Genomic DNA, 22562 nt, shown 5'->3' with positions numbered 1-22562 from the left:
AATAGTTGGCTCTCCAGCGAGTTTGAGGGCCTCTAATTCATTCTCTGGGCTCTTGTCATTTTATAAGTCACATGAGCTGCATTCTCATGGTTTCTGACATCAGCAGAACCCCTCAAGTGAATTACAACTCTCTGTTCGCTCCAGAGCAGTTTGTCCTTTGTGTATTTCACTTGATATCACTATTGCACACCGAGGTAATAAAAGTTCTAAATTAATGTCTTGTGTTTTTTTTTTAATTCTGTCTAGTGTAAAGATTTTATATTAATAAAATGCTTACTTTTTTGTGCATTATTATTTTTATAAGTAAGAACTTCACTCCAGTCACCTCTGAGGCACATAGGGAGAGATTTTCAAAACTCACAGATGTGAGTTAGATGCCTAAGGGCTTGTACACACTAGCGCTTACTTCAGTAGAACTACGTTGCTCAGAGGTGCAAATACCCCCCCCTTCACCCCTCTTCCCCGCTGCCAGTGATGTAAGTTACACCGACCTAAGCATCAGTGTGGCTGGTGCTATTTTGGTGGGAAAAGTTCTCCCACCAACATAGCTACCGCTGCTTGGGGAGGTGGAGTTACTATGCCGATGGGAGAGATGTAGTAATTCTAGTATAGACTAGCCCTAAGTGTCCTTCGTGCCTTTAACAATCTTCCCTCTAACTCCATGTGATATAATTTGGTGTTAATGAGTTAAGTTACTTACAGTCATATTCTCCAGGTGTTGTTTTCTGTAGCCTATCAAATATGCTGTTCTGTGCAGGGTGGAATGATTTAAGTCATTTTGATTTAAGTCACTGATTAAGCAGGGGGTTGGACTAGATGATCTCCTGAGGTCCCTTCCAACCCTGATATTCTATGATTCTATGATTTAATTTATCGGTTTTAATCGTGTTTTGCATTTGCACCTTTCAGTTATTTTCCTAAAGAAAGGTTGATTCTTATTGTTTGATAACCGTTCAAACATGTTGATTTACAACTAAGTATGACCTTTACACTGAATTTAGTGCTTCTTTCTGCTAATCAGGAGGATAAATCTATATCTATACACATTTAGTTGAGCAATTATGTTGCTTAACATTATTTTTACAATTTTTATATTTGTTAGAAAATAGTGAATGATGCAGTATCTAGTAAATCACTGTAAATAAAAAATTAATCATTTTGTGTCAAGCTTTAAATTTGAATTTCCATCCAAATAATTTAAAATGCACATTTTTTTCATTACATAAACTACCTTAAATGTGCTGGATGCATAAGAAGAAAAGTTTATGAAAATATGTTTTGCATTTAAAATTAACTGATTTATTAAACAAAACTTATCTGTAGTTTGTGAATTAAACTGATTGTTTCTGGTCACTCTGTCCTTGAAAATTTTAGAACTAGTAGATCTCATCCTTTCACACTCAGTTTTATTTATAGACCGGAAGGAGAAAACAAGTTCTCTTAACTGGTTTCAACTCCCAACTGGTTTCTTAACTTTGAAGGAACTAGTCATTGAACTGAACTAGTTGAATAAACTGAAGAAAATATTCTCTTTGCACCTGCAGAAGAGGCTACTGCTGTCAGAAGCTGGTTTAGCACTTCAACAAACTCTGGCTTTGGGTGCTTAGCCAGTGACTTTGACCAGTTCAGTAGTTTTACTTTTTTAAAATGTTGGCAGCAAACATGAACTGCTTAATATTTTTGTATTTAAATTATTGTAATTGTCAATTTAAATTACATTCTAAATCGGTTCATTTTAATAAACATGTATTTAATTTAAATAAATAAAATCCAATTTTTAATTTAAAAAATTGCTTATTTTTATCCATCTTGCTTCTGTGGATGATTTATAAATATATCCAGAACTTGCCTGAACGGTCTCATTTCTCTAGTCTTCCAATGACCTTTTTGAAGGATGGGCAAATTGATGCATCACACTAAGGATCATTGAAGCATTTTCTGCTGATGACAAGTCACCTGTGTGTGTGATGCTAGTCAAAAAAATTGTTTTATCAAGCATAGTTTCTTACTGACTATATTCCACTAACCCTCATGTTATGTAAGAAATACTGTTTTGTTTCTTTTTGAAATTAGAGCTGCTCTGTTGATCGGAAAAGAGACGGAAAATAGATGTCCACGCCAACAGATCCTGGCGCAATGCCTCATCCCGGCCCTTCCCCGGGGCCAGGCCCATCACCTGGACCAATTCTAGGACCTAGCCCAGGACCAGGACCCTCTCCGGGTTCAGTACACAGCATGATGGGACCGAGTCCTGGACCCCCTAGTGTTCCACATTCACTGCCCAGTATGGGGCCCACTGATTATCCACAGGAAGGCATGCACCAAATGCACAAGGTAATTGTATCTGCAAGTGAGCACTATGTTTCTCAGAATTATATCTACTGGTAAAAGCATACTTTTATATTGTCCTCCCCTGCAGCCCTGTGTTCTATTTTGTGGCTCACCAGTGAAACTACCAACTAAATTCCATATTTATTACTGGAGATGATGCACAATTCAGATTGTGCAGACTATGTTTGTTTTTTTTTTTTTTCCCCCCAGACATCAGTTCAAGCCTGCAGTTGCTGGCAGTTAAACAAGTTGTCACCTGACATGTAAACTGCACACATTTTGACATGGTAGAGTCCTCACTAGAGAATAAATATGGAGCATCACAAGGCCAGCCTGGCAATCTTTCTAATTATACCACACATTACATCTTAGGGCAGGTTCTTTTTTTAAAAGTCCATTTGGAAATGTTCTGCTTCCATAGTTCATTTTAATGGATTTTTCTCCCTTTTTGTTTTATTATTGCAGAAGGAAACTTCATGAAAATGGAATTCATGCCTCTTAAAGGCTTATGCTTAAAGAACTTCCACACTGATGAAAATTTTTATTTCCAAGTTAACTTACATAAGCTCCAGCTCATTAAAACACTTGAATGTATGTGTAACTTAAAGCAGGTGACTAGTCTGACCTCAGTGGGGCTTATGAGCTTATAGTTATGTGTGTGCTTACAGTTATACATGTGCTTAAATACCTTGCTCAATCATTGCTGTCTGAAAATATTTGTGTCTGGGATTTCTTCCTGAAACTTTCTCCCATGTGTTCCAACCTCTAATTATGCAGCAAAATTATTATGGCATTAAGGTTGCAATAAAGCTTCACCTGTCAGGCTTAGTTTCCCATATAGACACCCTATGTCTTGCTCCTGTAAAATGTTTTAAGTATGACTTACTTTGGTGACTGTTTCTAAGGGAATTAGAATTGTGCTCCGAATTAGGGGTAGATAGAACAGTTTTCAAATTACAACTTAAAAAGTTACCCCTTTAAAGTAAACTTTAATTTTTTTTTTAAATTCTCCTTCAGCTGTCCCAATTTCCATGTTTGGCTGCTCATGATCGTGTATGTGATAGTTTTGAAGGAAAAACATTTTAAAGCGAAATTATCAGCTTTCATGCTGACTGGATTGTCGGTGAGGATGCCATTTAAAGTTATCAACAAGGACGTGACATTGGCTAAAATCTTTGGCATGAAAAACTGTCATTAAAACATTCATAAAACAAACACCACCTGGGGGGGAGAGAAGCCTGGGGCCAGTGCCCTGTGGAGTTTAAGAGCATGGCAGGTCGCTGGAGTGTCCTTGATTGTAAAAACTTCTGAAATCTTCATGTTTGAAGAGGCAAGCTGATGTACGGCTTAGTCAGTTCAGTGCTTAAATTTTATGCACATAAAACTTGAAGCATTAAATTAGCTGAGCTCTAATCTGTTTCTCTCCACAAACACTGCTTACAATCTTTTGTCTGTAGTGTCAGTGACTGTAGTGTCAATATAGTGCCCCTTGCTATCAGTGCGCTGCTGAACTCCAAAGGGCTCCTGGGCTGCTTGCCTAGCCCCCCCCCATCTCTGACTGCTGCTTGTCTCCTGAGAGGTCCTGAGGCACGCAAAAGAGGGAAAGCATCAGCAGTTCAGCAGAGGAGCAGCTACAGATTCCATTTACATAGTATTTTTTGGTTCACAATGTGTCTCTAGCTTCTAAATTCGCCCCCACCCCTTCCCGGTCGCCTAGTAGTGCCTTTTAAAAATGCTGAAAGAGCATTTACCACACAAACTCCATGCTCTCCTCTTCTATAGAGCTCAAGAACTTCACAGGAGAGGAAGGAGTCTCTGCTGTTTTTTCTCTTGTGGACCACAGTAGCAGATCTGCTGTCCCGGGCATCTTTAGGTTTGTCTTTGCTAGAAAATTTTATTGTGTTTGATCATGATTGTGGAGAATCTAGATAGCTGACACAATGGTGACTGATTGGCATAGACCAAGGGTAAAACTTTCAGAAGCATCTAAGTCTCATTTTTCAAAAGTGACTTAGGCACTTGGAAGCTGTAGCAGATGTTTAAGCAGCAAAGATTGTCCTATCTGAGCTAGCTTAAATCCTGCTAGCTTTGGTAACAATAGCAGTACAGATAATACTGCACGGGCTTCAGCATGGGTAGTGTAAGCCTGGCATGTCTCCTGGCTACATAGTTGGCTCACTAACCTGTTCTGAAGCTTGCACTGTGTTCACTGTTATTGTTACTCATGCTGGCTAGATTTGAGCTAGCTTGGGTAGGCTGTAGCCCGTATACAGTTCTCGATTTGTTTACATATCCTGAGTCTCATTGCAAGCCAATGGGATTTGGGCTCCTTAGGCACTTAGGACCTGGGGTAAAACTTCCAAAAGAATATCATATCCAGCATTGTGCCAGCTAATTCAGCATCACGTCACCTATTTGTGATTCCAGTCAGTAGTGGTTGGTATTGTGTAAGCTAACATGACTCTTCAGTTATGATCAAACGCAACAATAAGTTACTTGTGAGAAAAAGTGCCATAGAAGTGTGCTACTGGAGAACGTGTGCCTGGCCCATCCATATGTGGAGTTTTAAAAAAAAATACTTATACACATGAAATATAAATATGCACTTGCCATTTGGACATGTCATTAACTTGCAGTGAATAATAGAACCCTTATACAAAATTAAAAAGAACGTATTAAAGCACATGTTAATATTTATCAGTTGGTGTTAAAAAAGCATAACTCCTACAGTTCGTATATTTAACAACAATGCTGATGTGAAAAATAACAGTTATGCATTCCAACAACTGGAAATCCTGCCTACAAGAAAACGTATTATTCTTTCTATAAATCAATAGTATACATATAATACTTATAGTTAAAACTAATACAATAAACTAACTTTTCTGGAACAGTGGGGAAAAAACAACTTATTACTGTCAACCTTGAAGAATCAGACCTCTGGAAGAGTGAAATGGATTCTCCTTTGGCTCATGTACGATCAACAAAATTGTTGGCAAAGACCCAGTTGCCAGGGCTACGTGCACATCTCCCTTGTCCTCCAGTTATGCCCTCAATTATTCCAGTGCAATTACATTGATGGCACGTATATAACTGAACAACATTTGGCCTGCAGAAATTTTATTCACTAGTGACAGTGTATAAATAGAAATAACCCAGCTTGACTCTCAGATCCCAGGCTGAGGCTGCAGGTCTGTCAGAATTTTTTTTTCTTCATTTGTAAACTAAGGAGATTTGATCTTTAAGTAATTGTGATGCAATGCAACTTGTGAATTAATGAGGTTACTTAAACATACAATAAAGGCAGTGTAGTTAAAAGATATATTCCATAAGCTTAGCCACTGCCTAAAATATGAATTCTGTAAATGAGAATGTCATGTGGCCCTGCATGTAATTGAGGCCTCCCCCAATTTTCCAAAAACACAATTTATGACATACAGCCTGTCCCCACAAATGCTTATTTATATAGAACAATGGAAAATAACTGTGTTTAAAAAGGATCATTTAATAAAAACCTTAAACTCTAATGCTCATTATTTCCTATGATAATTAGTACTTAAGTGAAATATTATCTCCGTCCCCCAAAATGCAGAGTAGCACCATTACATTGTTATAGGATATACTGTTCTCCCCAACAAATTCGTTATGGAAAAAAGAGTCTTTATATAATTTAATGGGTATGGGACCAGTAGGAGTGAGGTAGGGTTAGAGATCCTTTCTGTAAGATTTTTTTTAACTATTATATGGAGTTGGTTATATTCCTGCTATGTAACTATACAATGATTCTATAGAAAAGATATGTAACTTGACTTAATTTTTGTAGACCCCTATTGGGTTCTGCTCCTGTTACATTTTCTAGAACTTTTTCTTAGGGGTTGTTCTATAAATAGAGGCTGTCAGGTTGAAAACTATACTTAAAAGCACAAATTTCTCATTTAAGTTAGGAACACCATGCTGTTTTAATCTTAACTTCTCATAGCTTGGACAATTAAAAAAATAGATCAATCAGATTCACCTGTGTTGGTAATCAGTTTCTAGTACATTTCACTTTCATAATGCTTGGGTTGCTTACACTTGTCATTTGTCAAACCCTCACTGTCAAACCCTCTGTCATTTATAGACTCTCCTCTCCCCCCCGTGTTTAAAAGTTGTGGAAATATTTGTATTGGCCGTAGGTTTTGCAAAAGCTTTTCTTTTACTTCCCCCCCCCCCCCGCAATTTCTTTGGGTCACTTTGCCCCCGAAAGCATCCTTTTAACTGTGAAGTTGCTTTGCAGTTCCACAAGTGAATCCCTCACTCCGTAATTGACGTAGGGGCGTTCTGGTTATACATTTGTTTCTCCCCTGGTACCAATCCTCTCTTTCTGTGTTTTAGTATTTTATTTTATTTTTAATTAGGGAGTGGGGAGGGAACCTGTTCAAAGGGCTCTTGGTTCTGCTGTCTCTTCTTAACTGACCTACCAACTGTCACGGAACCTTCCTTGCTGCAGCCTGTTAGTATAATACAGTGAAATCACTCTACTCACGCCAGAGCATATGCTATAATGGACCCAAGTGTTGCAGATGAGACCAATTTCCAGTATAAATCACCCTGTGTCCACCTGAAAAGCTGGGACTAGAGCTTTGATTCTTTAGCTTAAAAACTCTGTGGCTCAAATTCAACCACGGTGTGACTCTGACTCTAATGTAGTTGCACCAGAAATGAATTTGGCCCCAACTCTACACGTGTCAGTGTAGCAACTGTATGCAACATGTGGACTACCTGCAACTAGAACTCTGTCCTCTTCAATGTTGGTGAATTCTCCAAAACCAGAAGAGGGTGCCCCATAGCATGGGAAGGGGCTGCATGCTTCAGAATGGAGAGGGGTTTGTGTTTTTTAACTTCTTCTGCTAGAAACAGCCAAAACTCATTTTTAGACTTAGAGATTAGTTGAATTTGTTCCCAAGCTTTTTAATGAAAAATAGCTTTAACTACTAATTTTTTTGCAAGAGATATTTGCCTCATTCTAAATGAAGAGATTTGATTCAAAATGAAAAAATATTTTTTTTTCCTTCTCCCCTTCCCTTTTGTCATTTTTTCTAAAATCCCATTTTCAGGTGAGGGTTAATTTTGTGAAAATTTAAGTGAAATGAAAGTGGCTTCATTTCCTTTGCATTTTTTGTGTGGAAAATATTACTATTTTGGCCAGCTCTATTAAACACATTGTGTATAAAGCAGATTTTCTATAAAGAAATGCTTACACTGTCTTTTTCTTTCCTTTTCTCTCTTTATAACTTACTGCACTTTTTCCCTACGTTCTTTTTCAGTAGTCTGTTTTCCCTAAGGCTAATTTTCCTCAAATTAAAAAAAAAAAAAATTACCCACAAATCCATATGCATTTTGAGAGTTTAAAATTGCCGATGGCAAGTGTTGTGTCCAGGGTGGCTCCTACAAGAATTGCAGGAGTTCAGCCTCATGAGGAAAGAGCGCCTCTCTCTTCTTCTGGGGGGCGGGAGGTGGGGAACAGAGCAAGGTGATAACCTTTTCTTTGCTCACCCCAAGCCCTGCACATGCAGTTAAAGATTGGAATATATCTTCTCGACTGGTGACCTGTCGGATTTCCTGCTTTCAAGTGTCTAATTTGTTCCTAAGCCCCTTATCTCTGATTTGGCCTTTCTTTCATGACATGGAGCATAAAAAAAAAGAGGGATGTTTCCCTTCTAGCCCCCATTCCAGTCTCTCCCCCAGCATTATCTCTCTGACCCTTAGTTGACTTCCCTGCCTTGGCCAGTTTGGGATGGGGCCAGAACCCTGGCCATGCTCACCCTCCAAATACAGGTGAGAAGTGTTGTGAAGAGTGAGTGACTGATTCTTGAGGGTGCCAGCGTTTGAATGGGTCAAGAAGAGGTTGCCTTCTGCATTGGAATCTTCATGTTCAAAGAGAAACGGCATTTGGGATATTCCATTACAGCAGTGACTAAAAGGAAGAGAGTGGGTTAAAATAACTAGTCTTATTCCATCCTGAGCTGCAGAGTTTACTCTCATAAGTGGCCTTTGTTTCACAGCTTTATAAACGAGGGCCACCCAGATCAACTCTGATTGGATGTACCAAGTACTACTTGCCTTCACTTTGTAGTACTTGGAACTACCCAGATGTCTCAATGAATACTTGAAAGGGGGAAGAGAAAGAGGAAGGGAGGGGTCTTTCAAAGACCAACATCCCGAATTTGTGGTCTCAAGAGGTCTAACTCTAGAATAGACGGGAGCGAAGGGGAAGAGTCCCACTGTACCCTTTTGCAGTAAGAAGATGTAGAGGTTTTTTCTCATTTTAGTCTATTTTTATATATTTGTGTAAGCTTTTAACTTCTCTTACTAGTTTGAAAGTTCATAAAGCAATATCTTTGTATAAATCTCTTTTTAATTTTGCAGTCCATTGATGGCTTGCATGAAAAAGGAATGGTTGAAGACATGCATTGTAGCTCCATGAAGAGTGCAAATATGAGACCGCCTCACCCTGGAATGGGCCCACCACAGAGTCCAATGGATCAGCATAGCCAAGGTTGATACATGTTATTCATGTGATGTGTTTTTCAGCTCTGTAGAGGACATTCAGAGCCACAACTCCTTTGTCATAGGTTTCCCATTTTTCTTTTTGCCAGTTTTCACATGATGAATTGTGACCTTTTGAAAACTACTTAAAATTCTTGCTCCTTTGAATGTTCACCTAAGATACCTACTGTGGTCTAGTGGTTAGGATACAGCCCTGGAATTTGGCAGACTTGGGTTAAATTCCCTGCTCTGCCACAGCTTCCTGTGTGACCTTAAGCCTGTCCCTAAGGCTCTGTGCCTCAGCTCCCCCTCTGTAAAGTAGGATAGTACTACTTTCCTACCTCATGGAGATTGGTAGATTCTAAGATGCTTGGGTAACGGGTGCAGTATAATATCTGCGAGAGGGATGGAACAACGTTTAATATCTACCAGATGAAGCCAAATTCTGGCAAGAGCTGGTTATAGGCAGTTGCCAGAAAACCTGTGTCCAACAACGGGCATGCAGGATGGAAGTTAGCTTCACCCAAGTCCTGCAGAAGCAGTGCATCATGAGTTGTGCTGGGAAAAGAGCCAAGGGTCAGAAAACATTGTTGGTGTGTTTTGTACATCCACCTCTCCCTTCTAACCTGGCAGTGGTCCTACCTAAATACCCCATAAATTGTACTTGATTAGAAAGTGGGTGCATATCCTATTGATATTATTTTTTTTGCAGTGCTCATGAAATTGCTTGGGGGGGGGGGCATTTTGCCCTTTTGTTAGCGTTTGGCCTGGTATCACCAACATTTGATTTTAGAGGCTTTTGTGGTGGCTTCCCTCAGCCCTGCCAGCTCCTCCATCAACTTGTAGCAGAGAAAGGACACTCTGCTTACATGTTAAAGGGGGACGTATTATATAAGCAGCTGTATGCAGTGATTTAGTTGACAACACCTGTTAGGACCTTAGCTGCTTAATAATGTGTCATACAACTACTTGTATTACAATAGCACCTCAAGATCAGGATTGGGGCCCCATTGTGCTAGTCAGTGTACAAACATAAGAGAGGGTCCCTGTGCTGAAGTGCTTATAGACCAAATGGACAAGACAAACAAACGATTGGAGAAGTGATTTGGCTGAGGATCTGCTATGTGACTTTGGGGGAGTTGAGAATAGAACTCTAGTCTGTTGCATGCTAGTCCAATGCCTTGTCCACTGGACAACACTTGTCTCCCAGTTTTACCCTTGAGTGAGTAACTACCATAAAACAAAATAGAATGGGCCTTCTACGGGCCAGATTCTGCCTCAGATGCACAGTTTCCACTGATCTCAGTGGAACCCAAGAATGCATATCTGAGAGAAAAATTTTCCCCAAGGGTGCATGCTGTCACATTGTTGGCTTGTAAAGAAGCTTGCCCCTTAAAATGAATAGAAAAGTTGCTTCTAAAATCAAAGCTGCTAGATCTAAACATAACATGGTTAAACTACAAATATTTTGCATCTAAATAGCTGAAAGTCATTTTCCTCTTTCATCCACTTGTTAGAGCCTGAGTTCAGGACCATGCTTGCTCTACAACAGATGACTGCATTACTAGCAGTTAAGTCAGACTGAATCTTCTGCTCTTTTTGGTGTATGTTACAGGGGAAACAGAATGCTGGACTTCTAGTCTCGGCAGTTTAAGAGGTTCACTCCATCTTTATTTCAGAAATCCTCTTTAAATCTGTTACTATGAACTTCTTTAATGTTCTTTGCTTGCATGTCCTCTCTCTTCACCTCCACAAAAAGAAGATTGTGGTGGTAGAATGTGCCTCATATACATGTGGGGAAAGGATTCCAGATGGGTGACACAGTAAGATTTTTGGAAGCTGACAAGTAGCGGGGGAAGGATCTCTTTTTTTCATTGACCATTTGGCTGCAGGCTTTGAACTTAAGTAGGCAGTAAGAATATATGTATTAGCTAATAGCATTTTATCCAGAAGTTGTGTTGTAAGTAGCTGGTTAAGTTAGAATTAGTTTGGTATCCTCCCAAATAGAGATCTAATCCTGAAAACCATGTAGACATTTGTTTAAGCACAAGTAGCATTGAAGTCAACAGGAACTGTTAAAACATGTGTAAGTGTTTGTTGTGGAATTCCCATCATTGGAGGTTTTTAAGAACAGGTTGGACCTGTCAAGGATGATCTAGTTTTACTTAGTCCTGCCTCAGCCCAGGGGACTGGACTTGATGACTTCTTGAGGTCCCTTCCAGTCTTACATTTCTATACACTTCTACCCAGATATAACGCGGTCCTCGGGAGCCAAAAATCCCTACCGCGTTATAGGTGAAACCCTGTTATATCGGGGTAGTGGTGGCAGGGCTCCAGCAGTGATTTATAGGGCCCGGGGCTCCCCGCAGCAGCTGGAGCCCCGGGCCCTTTAAAGCACCGCCCGAGCCCCGCTGCCGGAGCCCCGGGGTTACCACGCTATATGCGAACCCGTGTTATATCGGGTCGCGTTATATCGGGGTAGAGGTGTACTTGGTCCTAATACTGGAGTGGTTAAAGTGATCTGAAGGTTGTCCATATTCATTGTACTTTTCTCTGAGGACATTTTAAGGGTTCTGAAGCAAGTGTGTCCACTTTTTCATAATTTTCTAGCTTTGGTCCCTGAAATACTGCAGGCCACCTACTCCATACATCATGTGACCTGATGTATTGTTTTACTCAAAATGCCCATTGAAGTTAGTGGGCATTTGAGGTGTGCATGAAACTGCTTGACCAGATAACTTGCACCCAAGAGCATTAAAAATTGGCAGAGAAGCTATCCGAACCATTAATGTTGACTTCTAACAAATCTTGGAAGGCTAGGGAAGTTCAAGGACTGGAAAAAAGCTAATGTCGTGCTGATATTTAGAAGAGGGCAAACAAAATGAACCCAGGTAACTGTAGGCAGGTTAGCCCGACACTGATCCCAGGCAAAACCATGGAAAGGCTGATATGTGGTATAGTCAGTAAAGAAGTAAAGGTTTGTAGCATAATTAATGCCAGTCAACATGGTTTTATGGAAAATAGGTGCTGTCGAGCAAACGTGATGTTTTGATGAGATCAAAAGTTTGGCTTAGTTCCACATAACATTGATTTAAAAAAAAAAATCTACACAAAATAAAAATAAAAACTGACTAATTGCTAGCTCATAAAAATTAATTGTAAATGCATCCCCATGCTCTGGGTGTCCCTAGCCTCTGATTCTGAGAAGCTGGGAGTGGATGACTAGATGGATCACACGATTGCCTGTTCTGTTCATTCCCTCTGAAGCACCTGGCATTGGCTACTGTCGGAAGACAGGATACTCTGCTAGAGTGAGCATTGATCGGACCCAGTATGACTGTTCTTATGGGTAGTTGTCCTCTAATGGGTTGTTTCTAGTGGGGGCTCCCAGTGATCTGTTCTCAGCCCAGTGCTATTCACTGTCTTCATCAATGATCTGGAAGAAAATATTATTGCTAGTAAAATTTGAAAATAGTGGAATGATAAATAATGATGGGGAAACGGTTACTGATACAGGCTGATCTGAATTGCTTGGTAAGGTGAGCTTATTTGAACAACATGTGACCTTGCACTTGGCTGTCTAAATCAAGGAACAAAGCAGGTCAATGTAGGGGGATACAAGATGGGGGGGAGGGGGAGTTGGAGGGTGGGGGAGCTGTATCCTGGAATAAAGTGATTGGTTATGGTGAGCACCCAGTTGAAATTGAGCTCTGCTGTAGCTAAGTATAGGGCAAAAACAATCCTTGGATATATAAGCAGGGAATATAAAGGAGGAGGTATATCTTTGTATGCAACATTGGTGTGACCAATACTGTTCAGTTCTGAAGTCAGCACTTCAAAAAGGATATTGAGAAATTGGAAAGGGTTTAGAAAAGAACTGCAAGAATGACCTGAAGGCTGAAAAAACAGGCCTTTATACTTGGGGAAAAAAAATTAAACTACATTATCTATGAGAAGGCTAAGAGGTGACTTGATCATAGTCTACAAGTACTTACCTGGGGAAGAGATTTCTTCTAGTCGATGGCTCTTTAATTTACCAGAAAAAGGCATAATGAGATTCAGTAGTTGAAAGCTAAAAGTAAACAAATTCATACTGTAAATAGGATTGACAGGATTCATTTTTTTAAAATAATTGACATATCAATGTTTATTGGTAAGCTTTTCAATTTTTTATCTTTTTTTTTACAATTTATCACCATTAAGATATAATGTGTCAATATCACAAGTCAAAATATACAAAGTAAATATTCTTAAATCAAAACTAAGTTCTTAAGCAGCATTTCTTTGCTTAACTGTAAATTTCTATCATCAGTGGAAATGTCAGTGTGTGTGTGTGTATACTATGAATAAGGCATAATTTTTTTTAACAGTGAGGGTAATTAGCCATTGGAAGACCTTGTGCAGGGATGTGATGGATTCTCCATTAATTAGTCTTTAAATTAAGACTTGGATGTCACTCAAAAATATTCAGTAGCCCAAACAGAAGTCATGGGGTTGCAGAAATTATAAGATGAGGTTTTTGGTCTGTGCTATGCATGTAGTCCAACTAAAATGATCATAGCAGTCCCTTCTGGCCTTAAAATCTATAACCACAAACTGGGAGTGTAAGAGAGTAAGTGTTCAGACATAGGCATATACCATATGTTTTAGTTTTTGAAAGTGGAAAATAAATAGATTTTATCCAGTGTTTCCCTTCTCTGACAATTACTGTATTTGTTGAGTGTCAATAGTGACAAACACATAAGATGTGGTCCTTACCCTAAGGAGTTTACAATCAAATCTCACACAGACCATTTATTTCAAACTAGACTAGTTTAAATGTCCAAATTTCAAGTAATACAGGGGATTTTTTTTTTTTAAAGTGTATTTTGTTAGTTGAAAAGCCTTTCGGAAAATATGACAATGGGGGATGGAGAGAAGGTCTGAATTTCAAAAATGGATATATAATTCTGCACTGAATTATAGTATGCAATTGGTAGAATTGTGTAAATAAATTAGGTATATACAGATGCAGGAGGACAGTTAGAAACATAACAGGTTGCTTTCATGTGCGGTTGTGGCAATTATATGCCTAATGCAAGCATGTAATTGCATGCACGGTCTTGAAATGAAGTCCGGAGTATTTATTGGCCAGCAAGATTATTTTCAAGGCAGCTTGGTACAGTATCATGGGAGGAACATTTCTTGCAATAGGAAAACTGCCTTTTTTGCGTATTTTTGATGAGCAAATCAAAATCATTCTGAAAAGCTAAATCTGCAACTACTTTGCCATCCTGCTGATAAATGTCTATCCACTGTCTCAAAGTCATTTGCTCTTCTGGGGGTTTTAAAACTAAAGATAATTACAAAAATAAGTTATGCAGCTTCATTATTTAGATTCTGTTTTTCCTTAGATTTAGTGGAATGCTAGTCATGCAGAAAGAATCTCTAACTAGCTGAGACAGACTGTCACATTTTTAATGCAGTCATACTGCGACAGGATGATTTTACAAAAATCTGACATTAATTTGGTGGGAAAAAAAGACTCTTGAATTGGTATCTCTTTCCCCCACAGTTCCCCCTTCCTCTCCTGCTATCAAAAGTTAAGTTTGTTTCCTTAGTATTTCAAATGACTGATTTGCTCTTGAAGGTTTGAACTTATTGTGATTACATGATGCTTCTGTTTAATCTCAGTAGCTTTGTTTTTGTTCTATTTAACTTATTAATATAACAGGAAAATGCATTTCTCTTGCTTCATATTAAATGAAATTATATAAACAGCTACATTTAACTGAATTTAGACTGCATTAGCAACAACATTCATCACAGTATGTTAATGTAAGCAGACAGTATTAATATTAGCATTAGATGTACTGGATCTTGCTGTAGATTGTTAAACTGCTAAGCAGAGCTACGTAAAGAATCAAAATTAAGTCATCCCAATCCTACCTCTTCTCCATCCCTTCCACCTCAGGAGTTGGGGAAACCTGAAGACAACCAGAGGACTCAAATAGTTGTGGTTTTTTGATAGGAGAGAAGTCAAAAGGCTAAGCATGGACTGAAACACACAAACTATGCATGCCTTGGATTTTGAACCCATATACAAAATTATCCTGGTGTCAGTGAAAGCTAGGCCAGTAGAAGAGAATATTTTGCAAGTGCCCTGCTCACAGCTGATTAAATAACTCAAGTGCAAACATAAGCACTGTGACACTTTTGACATTACCCAAGGGATACAGGGTGAATCACTACTGTCTGCTTATAGTGCAAGGGAGCCTTGTCTGTGCATACTGGAAGGAACTTGCCCAAAGATGCCAGCTGCTGGCAATATAAGGACCCCACTCCAGACTCTGCAAGCCCCGCTCTTTCCCTGTGCAGGCTAGCAGTTTGCACACCCCAGCCCTTAGGCTCCCTAAGTGAGTCCTTGGGTCAGAGCAGAGATAACCCGTGGCTAAGTTTTATGGAGGTAGTTTGCCCTTAGAGTTTTGCTCTGCCCTGGGGCACATGTCCCTCCCTCTTGTCTGTACAGCCCACTTCATTACGCTGGAGTGCCCAGTCCCTCATCTTCTGGACACCCACACAGCACACAGATTTGCTGCCTTCATGGAAGCAGTGCCCCCCAGTTCACTAGCTTCACCTCAGTTCAACACTCTCCTTAGCACACAGCACTTAGTCATGTTTATCGTAAACCCAAATAGAAGTTTATTTGGCAGATCTTAAGATGAAAATAGAAGTATAAGGATTGGAAACATGGTTACAGATAAATGCAAAATGCAGTCTAGAGCCTGTACTTATTAACAAGTTCCTTTCCTGACTAATAAGGTATTTCTCAACCAATGGTCACTCCATACAGTGATTGTACACTCAAGAGAGCCGAGATCCACTTTTATGACACTCATGCTGGCAGAGTATCATCTTCTTAATGGACACCACCATGTCTCCTTCATAACGAGGGTGTTTTGTTAACTTCAGTTCGCCCTGATTTTTCCACAATTTAAGGTCTTGGTATCTTTTGTGCATTGTAAAGGTCCAAGCTCACACATTGACTAGACTGTGAACACTTGGCTGGAGTGGGTTGAAAGAGGTCAGGTGTTCCCACTCTTGATTGCATTAGCTTTGAGAACGACCTCCGGCAGGTTTGTAACAATATTTTACATTACATAACTCTTCAAATATTTTCTGTGCATACCACAATAGCCACGACAACCAGCGAGTGAATGACTCATGCACTTGGGACTTCCACCCCTGTCCTTCAGCAGTTTCATAAGAGTCAGTGTTAGCACCAGTATCCTGGCCACATTCCAGTTGGGAAACTTACATATGTTGCTGACCAAAAATTCTCCTTGTAGCTTTAGTTGGCTAAGGCATTCTTCACCACATGTTCTAAGCTGTTAGGGAATATTGCTGTGCATTGTGAAACACCTGTTTTCTTCTCCATGGTGGCTGCATTTCAGTGGTGGGTGAAGTGTTATTCATTCTAAGTTAACCCTTTATTTGAAGTTAATCATATTACTCCTAGATCAACACCCCTTTTCCCCCAAGCCTTGTCTACAGTGAGCTTTTTTGTAAAAGTCTGCCATTGCTGTAGCACTGATGCAGTTCCATCAGAGATAGCCATGATGGGAGGGCTAGTGTCAATGGCCCAGAAGCATTTCCCTCACCATGTTATGTGGATGACACAGTGGTAACAATGCCTAGGCCAATGTACACTAATGTACCCACCATTGCTACAACTAGTGGAGTTGCACAGATATTAGAATGACAATGGGAAACTTTAAGAAAGAACTCAGTGTAGACACAGCCTCAGCCCATACTGAATTCTTTCCTTCCTTCGGTATTGGCACCTTTCACATATCTGCAGATATCTGTTGTATCTTTCTTTTACTTGTAATCTAGATAAGCTATGTATTCAGTTCATCCAGACTTTCCTCAAAGTCTGTCTCTCTGGACTATTACATTTATTTGTATTATTACATTATTGTTAATCGGATATAGGTAGGGTGCATTGATTTTTAAATTGGCGATTTAAATCAGCAAGCAGGAAATCATTGATTTTTTTTTTTATCATCTTGTTTTGCACATTTGTACTTTAGTGATTTTCCTAAAGAATGGTTCATTCTCATTGGTTGGTATAACCATTAAAAGAGCTTGATTTGCAACCAACTATAGCCTTAACATTAGATTTGGTATTTCTTTTTGATAAGCAGCAGGATATTCTACAGCCATATGCAGTTATTTAAACAAAGTTTAATATGCAGTTATTCAGAGTCTTAGTTTTTACATTTTTAAATGGTGAAGGAAGCTTTTTATTTATTAGAGTATTTTTTTCTTAGGGTTTGTGTCAAGCTGCATTTGGATAGAAATTTGGAATTCAATTAAAATATAGAATACCAGCATTTTAAAATTCTTGTGTTCTTTAAATGTACTAATACATAAGAAAAAAATAAGTTTAGCAAAACCTGGTTTGCATTTACAGGTAACCAATTTATTAAACAAAGGAAGTGTAGCAGTTTGACTACTTACTGCCTCTTGAGTACCCCCTCCTGGGGTCATCCCATCTTTACTTCCCTTTCATCCAGGTCCCTTTAAGAACTCACTCTCCAGTGACCTTCTAAGCTCAAATCCTTTGATTCACTCTTCACCAGTTCTCCTCAGGGTGGCAAGAGAGTTTGTCAAAAATAGAACTCAAGAGTTCAAAACAAACCCACTGCTCATCTTCCCTTCTTTAATTCCAGTCACAGGTTTTACCTTGCTAGGGCTCTGCAAGTGCCAGACTTGCCCCTCAGAGCTGCTTCTTCCACCAGCCTCCTATCCTGAGCTTCCCCAACTCACTGCCAGACTGCTTGCTTCTGACAATCTCTCCACCCAGCTCCCCAGTAACTTTCTGCTGCCTTTTATATTGTTTTATATTGGAATCACCTGATTCCTCTCAGGTGGCATTTTGTAATCTGGGCTGGTTTAGCCCCAGACGTTCTAGCCCATAGGCAACGCACCCTATAACACCAAGTATTAATGGTAGTTAGAGAATTGGCAAATTGTTTCTGGTCATCATGGGCCAGATTTTCATAGGTATTTAGGTGCCTAAAGATGCAGATAGGAGCCCAGTGGGATTTTCAAAAGCGCATAAGCAGGGTAAGTGCCTCACTCCCATGAAATCAAGCAAACTCTGCCACCCATTGTTTTACATATGGGAAAGCTGGGGTTTAGTGGTACTTTATCACTTTTCAGAGATGATCTGAGATGTAAATAAATAATATTTGTACAGTGCAATCAAAATTCACACTGATAAAGTCAGAGGTGGGATTAGAATACACAAGTTCTACCCCTTTTCCCTAGCCCTGTGCTTTTTCTACCAGATCTTTCACAGAGCACCAACACCTCAATTGGCTTTTTCAAAAAAAGTTTTTGTTCAGAAATGGCTCTTACAATTTCTCCAGTGTCCAGATAGTGAAGGATTATTGAGTATTATTTAGGCAAACTTTAGCCATTAATCAGCATAAGGTGGCGCAATTGTATCTAATTACTGAAGGGTGACTTATGAACTGTCTGTTTTTATAGGAATGCCTAGAGTAATGGGCAAGTGATTCTTTTCAGGGGAGATATGTATACATCAAAATAAATAAACATTATGCAATCTGCATAAACTGTATAGTAGGCAAACTTCAAAAATCTTCCAGATGAAAATTTCCCCCACCTCTTCGGTGAGCCAGTGCCCCATCATGGTGGTCAGAGTTCCCATGCTGTTTGGAGGCACTGTGTTTAAGATAGACAGTTTGGTTTTAGATGCCTTACCCCAAAAAACATGGGGGGTTGTTATTTAAAAAGAACCATGATACCTGGTGCAAGTTTAGTTCTGGTAGCCTTCTAGTTGCCCCAAGGAACTCCAGATCTCCATTTCTGTCTTCACAAAAAATATTGTCGCTATAATATCTGATGAGAAAATGTGTATGATTTGGGTGTTCGTAAAGGTAACAGAAGTTCTGTGGCTCATAAGACTTAATTAATTGGGAAAGTAAATTTGTGATCCTCCTAACTATTCCAGGTTATATGTCTCCTCACCCATCTCCTTTGGGAGCACCAGAACATGTGTCCAGCCCAATGTCTGGAGGGGGCCCAACTCCACCCCACATGCCACCAAGTCAACCAGGACCCATGATACCAGGAGATCCACAGGTCATGAGCCAACCCAACAGGGGTCCTTCACCTTTTAGCCCTGTCCAGCTGCACCAGCTCCGGGCTCAGATTCTAGCTTACAAAATGTTAGCTAGAGGCCAGCCTTTACCTGAAAACCTGCAACTTGCTGTTCAAGGGAAGAGGACGTTGCCTGGGATTCAACAGCAACAGGCTCCTGCTAACTACAGCAGACTACCTGGTAAGTAAATGTGGGCTATGAAGTGTGGGTCATATTCTGCCATCAGTTACACCAATGCAAAACTATCAGGATCGGTGGTGGTGTGTGCATGCATGTGAGGGCCAGATTTTGGCCTCAGTATGAACAACGAGCTTCAGCTTTATATTAGTTGGACTAAGAGTGGCATAAAACCACTGCATTAAAAATACACCGTAAACTTGAAATCCAGTTAATTTAAAAAAAAAATGGAGACAAAAGTATTTTTATGTACTTCAGCTGCCCTGGTACTCTCTACCTTTTTTGTGGTGTTAAAAAATAATCACATTTTTACTATTCTCTTTTAAGTGCTTATATTCCACCCTTATTGTTGTACATAAAATCTGACTAACAAAAAACAGGAGAAACTGACTCTGTAAGGGAAACAGTGAAACTGGCTATATACAGAGTACTGAGAAATGCACTAAGTAAACTGAAAAATATAAACATTTTTTTCTTTTTTTCTGTCATAGTGATCTTAGATGTTACAAGCAACATAGTAGGTAAACACTTTTTAGACAGAAGCATGCTTTTTGTTTCTTAAACTGTGAATCTTTAAACACACTTACTGCAGAAAAACCCTTTGTATTTTTGAACAGGTCTTTGCTTAAAACTCCTCAAGTTTGGGGGTGTGGGTCTTTTTGTTTTGTTTGTAATTCACATACAGAACCACTGTGTGGTGATGGTCCATCATCACCACCCTTCTCATCCTCATCCCCTGGAAAAAAAGTTTATCCATCCAAGTTTATGTGCATTTTTTTCATAATAGCTGTATCCTTAAGGAAGTAACCTATATGTATTTTTAGCTGTACATCACTTTTTGGGTTTAGAAGCCCTTAAGACTTGATGACGCCTTATGAAAAAGAAAATACCAAATTATTTAGAGACAGTTTTAAGTATCATTTATCTATTGCTTTTGTGTCTCTCTCTTGTTACTAGAGGCTATAAAAACTTAATCTTTGTTTTTAACAGTTAATCTCCTCCTGCTGTTTATTCCCCACCGTAAGAAGTTATCCTCTGTTTGTGACGTCATAGTATCTACCAAACAGAGGATTATGATTTTAAGCAGAGAATAGTAGCAAGAACAGATTTCAAAATATGCAAATTTCTTAAAGAGTTAAAGATTTCTATGAACTATCTGTGGATGAAATATGTTCGTGTTTGCCTTACATGCTAGTCAAGTAAAATTGATCCCAAATCACTTTTCTATAGTTAAAAATTGGGGGTTAAAATGATTCTATTTTTTCTTGTTAATAACAATTTTAACAACACTGTTGGTCACTTTATTTCAATGCACATGGCTTTGTCTTCCAGTCTTTTTTTAGTAGATTTGATTTAAATGCACTTCATTACATTTATTTTTCACACAGCAGAATCCACTTAAATCTGTATTTAATGCCCCAAACTGTATTTGCATATATAGACTTGTGTGGAAGAAAGTGGAGTGATTTCTGAATGCATAGAAATGCAGTGTATTTTAATACGTTTCTTTCCTCTGTCGAGTTGCAGGTATTGGGGTGCATTCAATTCCTGGTCCCCCAACTGGGCCAGGACCTGCTTCAGGAGTGCCAGGACATGCAGCTGCCATGACCCCTAAATCTTGGGCAGAAGGTAGAGGAGAGTACAACAATAATTTTGTACTACACAGTTAAGGTTAAACTGTGTAGGCAGGGCTTTGGGAGTAGGGACAGGAAAGGAAGTGGGGAGATAAAAAGGCATAAAGAAGAAATAGTGTAACCTTTACTTTGCCTCACGCACAAATATCAAGGAGTGTCCTACAAATGATCAGACCGGTAATGACTCGGGCAGATGAAATTATTGTTGCTGTTAGGCAGCCTGAACATGAAGCCCCTCTCTACAATCAGAATGAAAAATATAAGCTGTTTGAGGGACAAGCGTAAAACCTAATAAACAGGTAGTTACATTCTGAGCATGCTTAATTGCAGCAAGCTGTTCAGACCATTTTTCTGGCTACTGTAAACAAAAGTTTTCATACAATGGGTAAAATTAGGCTTGCTTTTTAAACAAGTACTAAATTTTAAAGTACAAGTTAGTCTTCAAGGATTAGAGAACAATGTTACATTGTTCTGCTAGATAATCTGCTTTACAATCTGATCTTCTGGGAATACACTTAAAAACTGTTTGGGGTTTTTTTTGGTCCCCGCCTACTTGAAAATGGAGCAAAAGAAGCAAGGTGATGGGCGAATTAAGAATATCAGTTTAATAGTAAATGTTTCTTTGTCTGGAACATTTTTGTTCAAAGATTAAATTTTTTTTTTTAATGCAGACACTGATACGGTATAGATTTCTCCTATTAAAAAGGTCCTTATTCTGTGACAGTGCTTAAAGGGAATTAAATCTTGGAGGAAATGGGGACTAAATGATGGTTTGCTATCCTAAAAAGAAATGTTGTCAGATGACACTTATTGCTCTCTTTAAAAAAGAGACAAAATGCCGCTGTCTAATCAGTTGTAGCATTACGTTCCTTTGAGTGCTCCAACAAACTGAGCTCTGAAGATGAGCCATCTTCTCCAGATAGATTTCGGGTCCTGGATCTGAAGTAAACTGATCCTGGGATTGAGGACAGATTCTGAGATTGTGTTTCATCAATTGAATTATTATACGACAACCCCCGCACCCGTTCAAAAAATACAGTGACAGCTTTATTGTTGCAGATATCAGTTGTTTTCAATGTCTCTCTCCCACATCTCCATCAAATCAGTAACTACTCGTCCATGCACAGAGGGCCATAAACTGCAGCACTTCCCTATCTTATCTCTATTGGATGCTACTTTCATGTTAAGTGATGCATTAAACTTTTGAAATAAGGAGAGTGTTACAGTTTAGAAGAAAAATCAAGCACCCCATACTTGAAATATTTATTTACTTATATTACTATCTTAATCTGGGGTAGTGTGTGTTTTTTTTTAAATGTAATTTTACAAGTATATTAAAATATTGTAAAGTATATAAAAGTGGATGTTTTAATAAAGTGAATACTGTTGACTTTTTTTCTGGCTGAGCTGTGGAAAGAAGCTTGCTGTTGGTGCTAGCCAAATTCTGCTCCTGGGTGTATTTTCATAATCAACATGGAGACAGCGCCCACATAAGAGAGCAGAGTTTGATCCTCTGCCTAGATCTACCCAGTGTTAGAAATCTCTTGCTGATACAAACTCTACACTTAAAAAAAACCCCAAAACGAAATGAAAATATAGCCCTAATAAATTGTTAGTTGCAATTGCTATTTTTGGATTACTTTCTGTAATGTCCACTACAGTATGTTCTTCCTCTGTGGGAATTGAAACCTATCTCAGTGTGTATTTTTGTTAATTTTGAA

The 22562-nt window shown here is 39.0% G+C and overlaps 1 protein-coding gene across 1 annotated transcript in view; it reads left to right on the top strand.

The window, feature by feature from the left end:
- SMARCA2 (SWI/SNF related, matrix associated, actin dependent regulator of chromatin, subfamily a, member 2) overlaps positions 1–22562 on the top strand; it is a 181596-nt gene that overhangs the window by 10895 nt on the left and 148139 nt on the right. Inside the window, exons 3-6 of the mRNA XM_065406865.1 lie at positions 2074–2334; positions 8740–8869; positions 18881–19210; positions 20735–20836. Of these exons, the coding sequence (XP_065262937.1) occupies positions 2110–2334; positions 8740–8869; positions 18881–19210; positions 20735–20836 (787 nt within the window). The 5' untranslated portion in view covers positions 2074–2109. The remainder of the gene's footprint in view (positions 1–2073; positions 2335–8739; positions 8870–18880; positions 19211–20734; positions 20837–22562) is intronic.

The sequence above is a fragment of the Emys orbicularis genome, chromosome 6 (assembly GCF_028017835.1).
Source record: "Emys orbicularis isolate rEmyOrb1 chromosome 6, rEmyOrb1.hap1, whole genome shotgun sequence".
Lineage (NCBI taxonomy): Eukaryota > Metazoa > Chordata > Testudines > Emydidae > Emys > Emys orbicularis.
The sequence above is the reverse complement of the archived record's forward strand: the minus strand, read 5'-3'. Positions and strand labels throughout refer to the sequence as shown.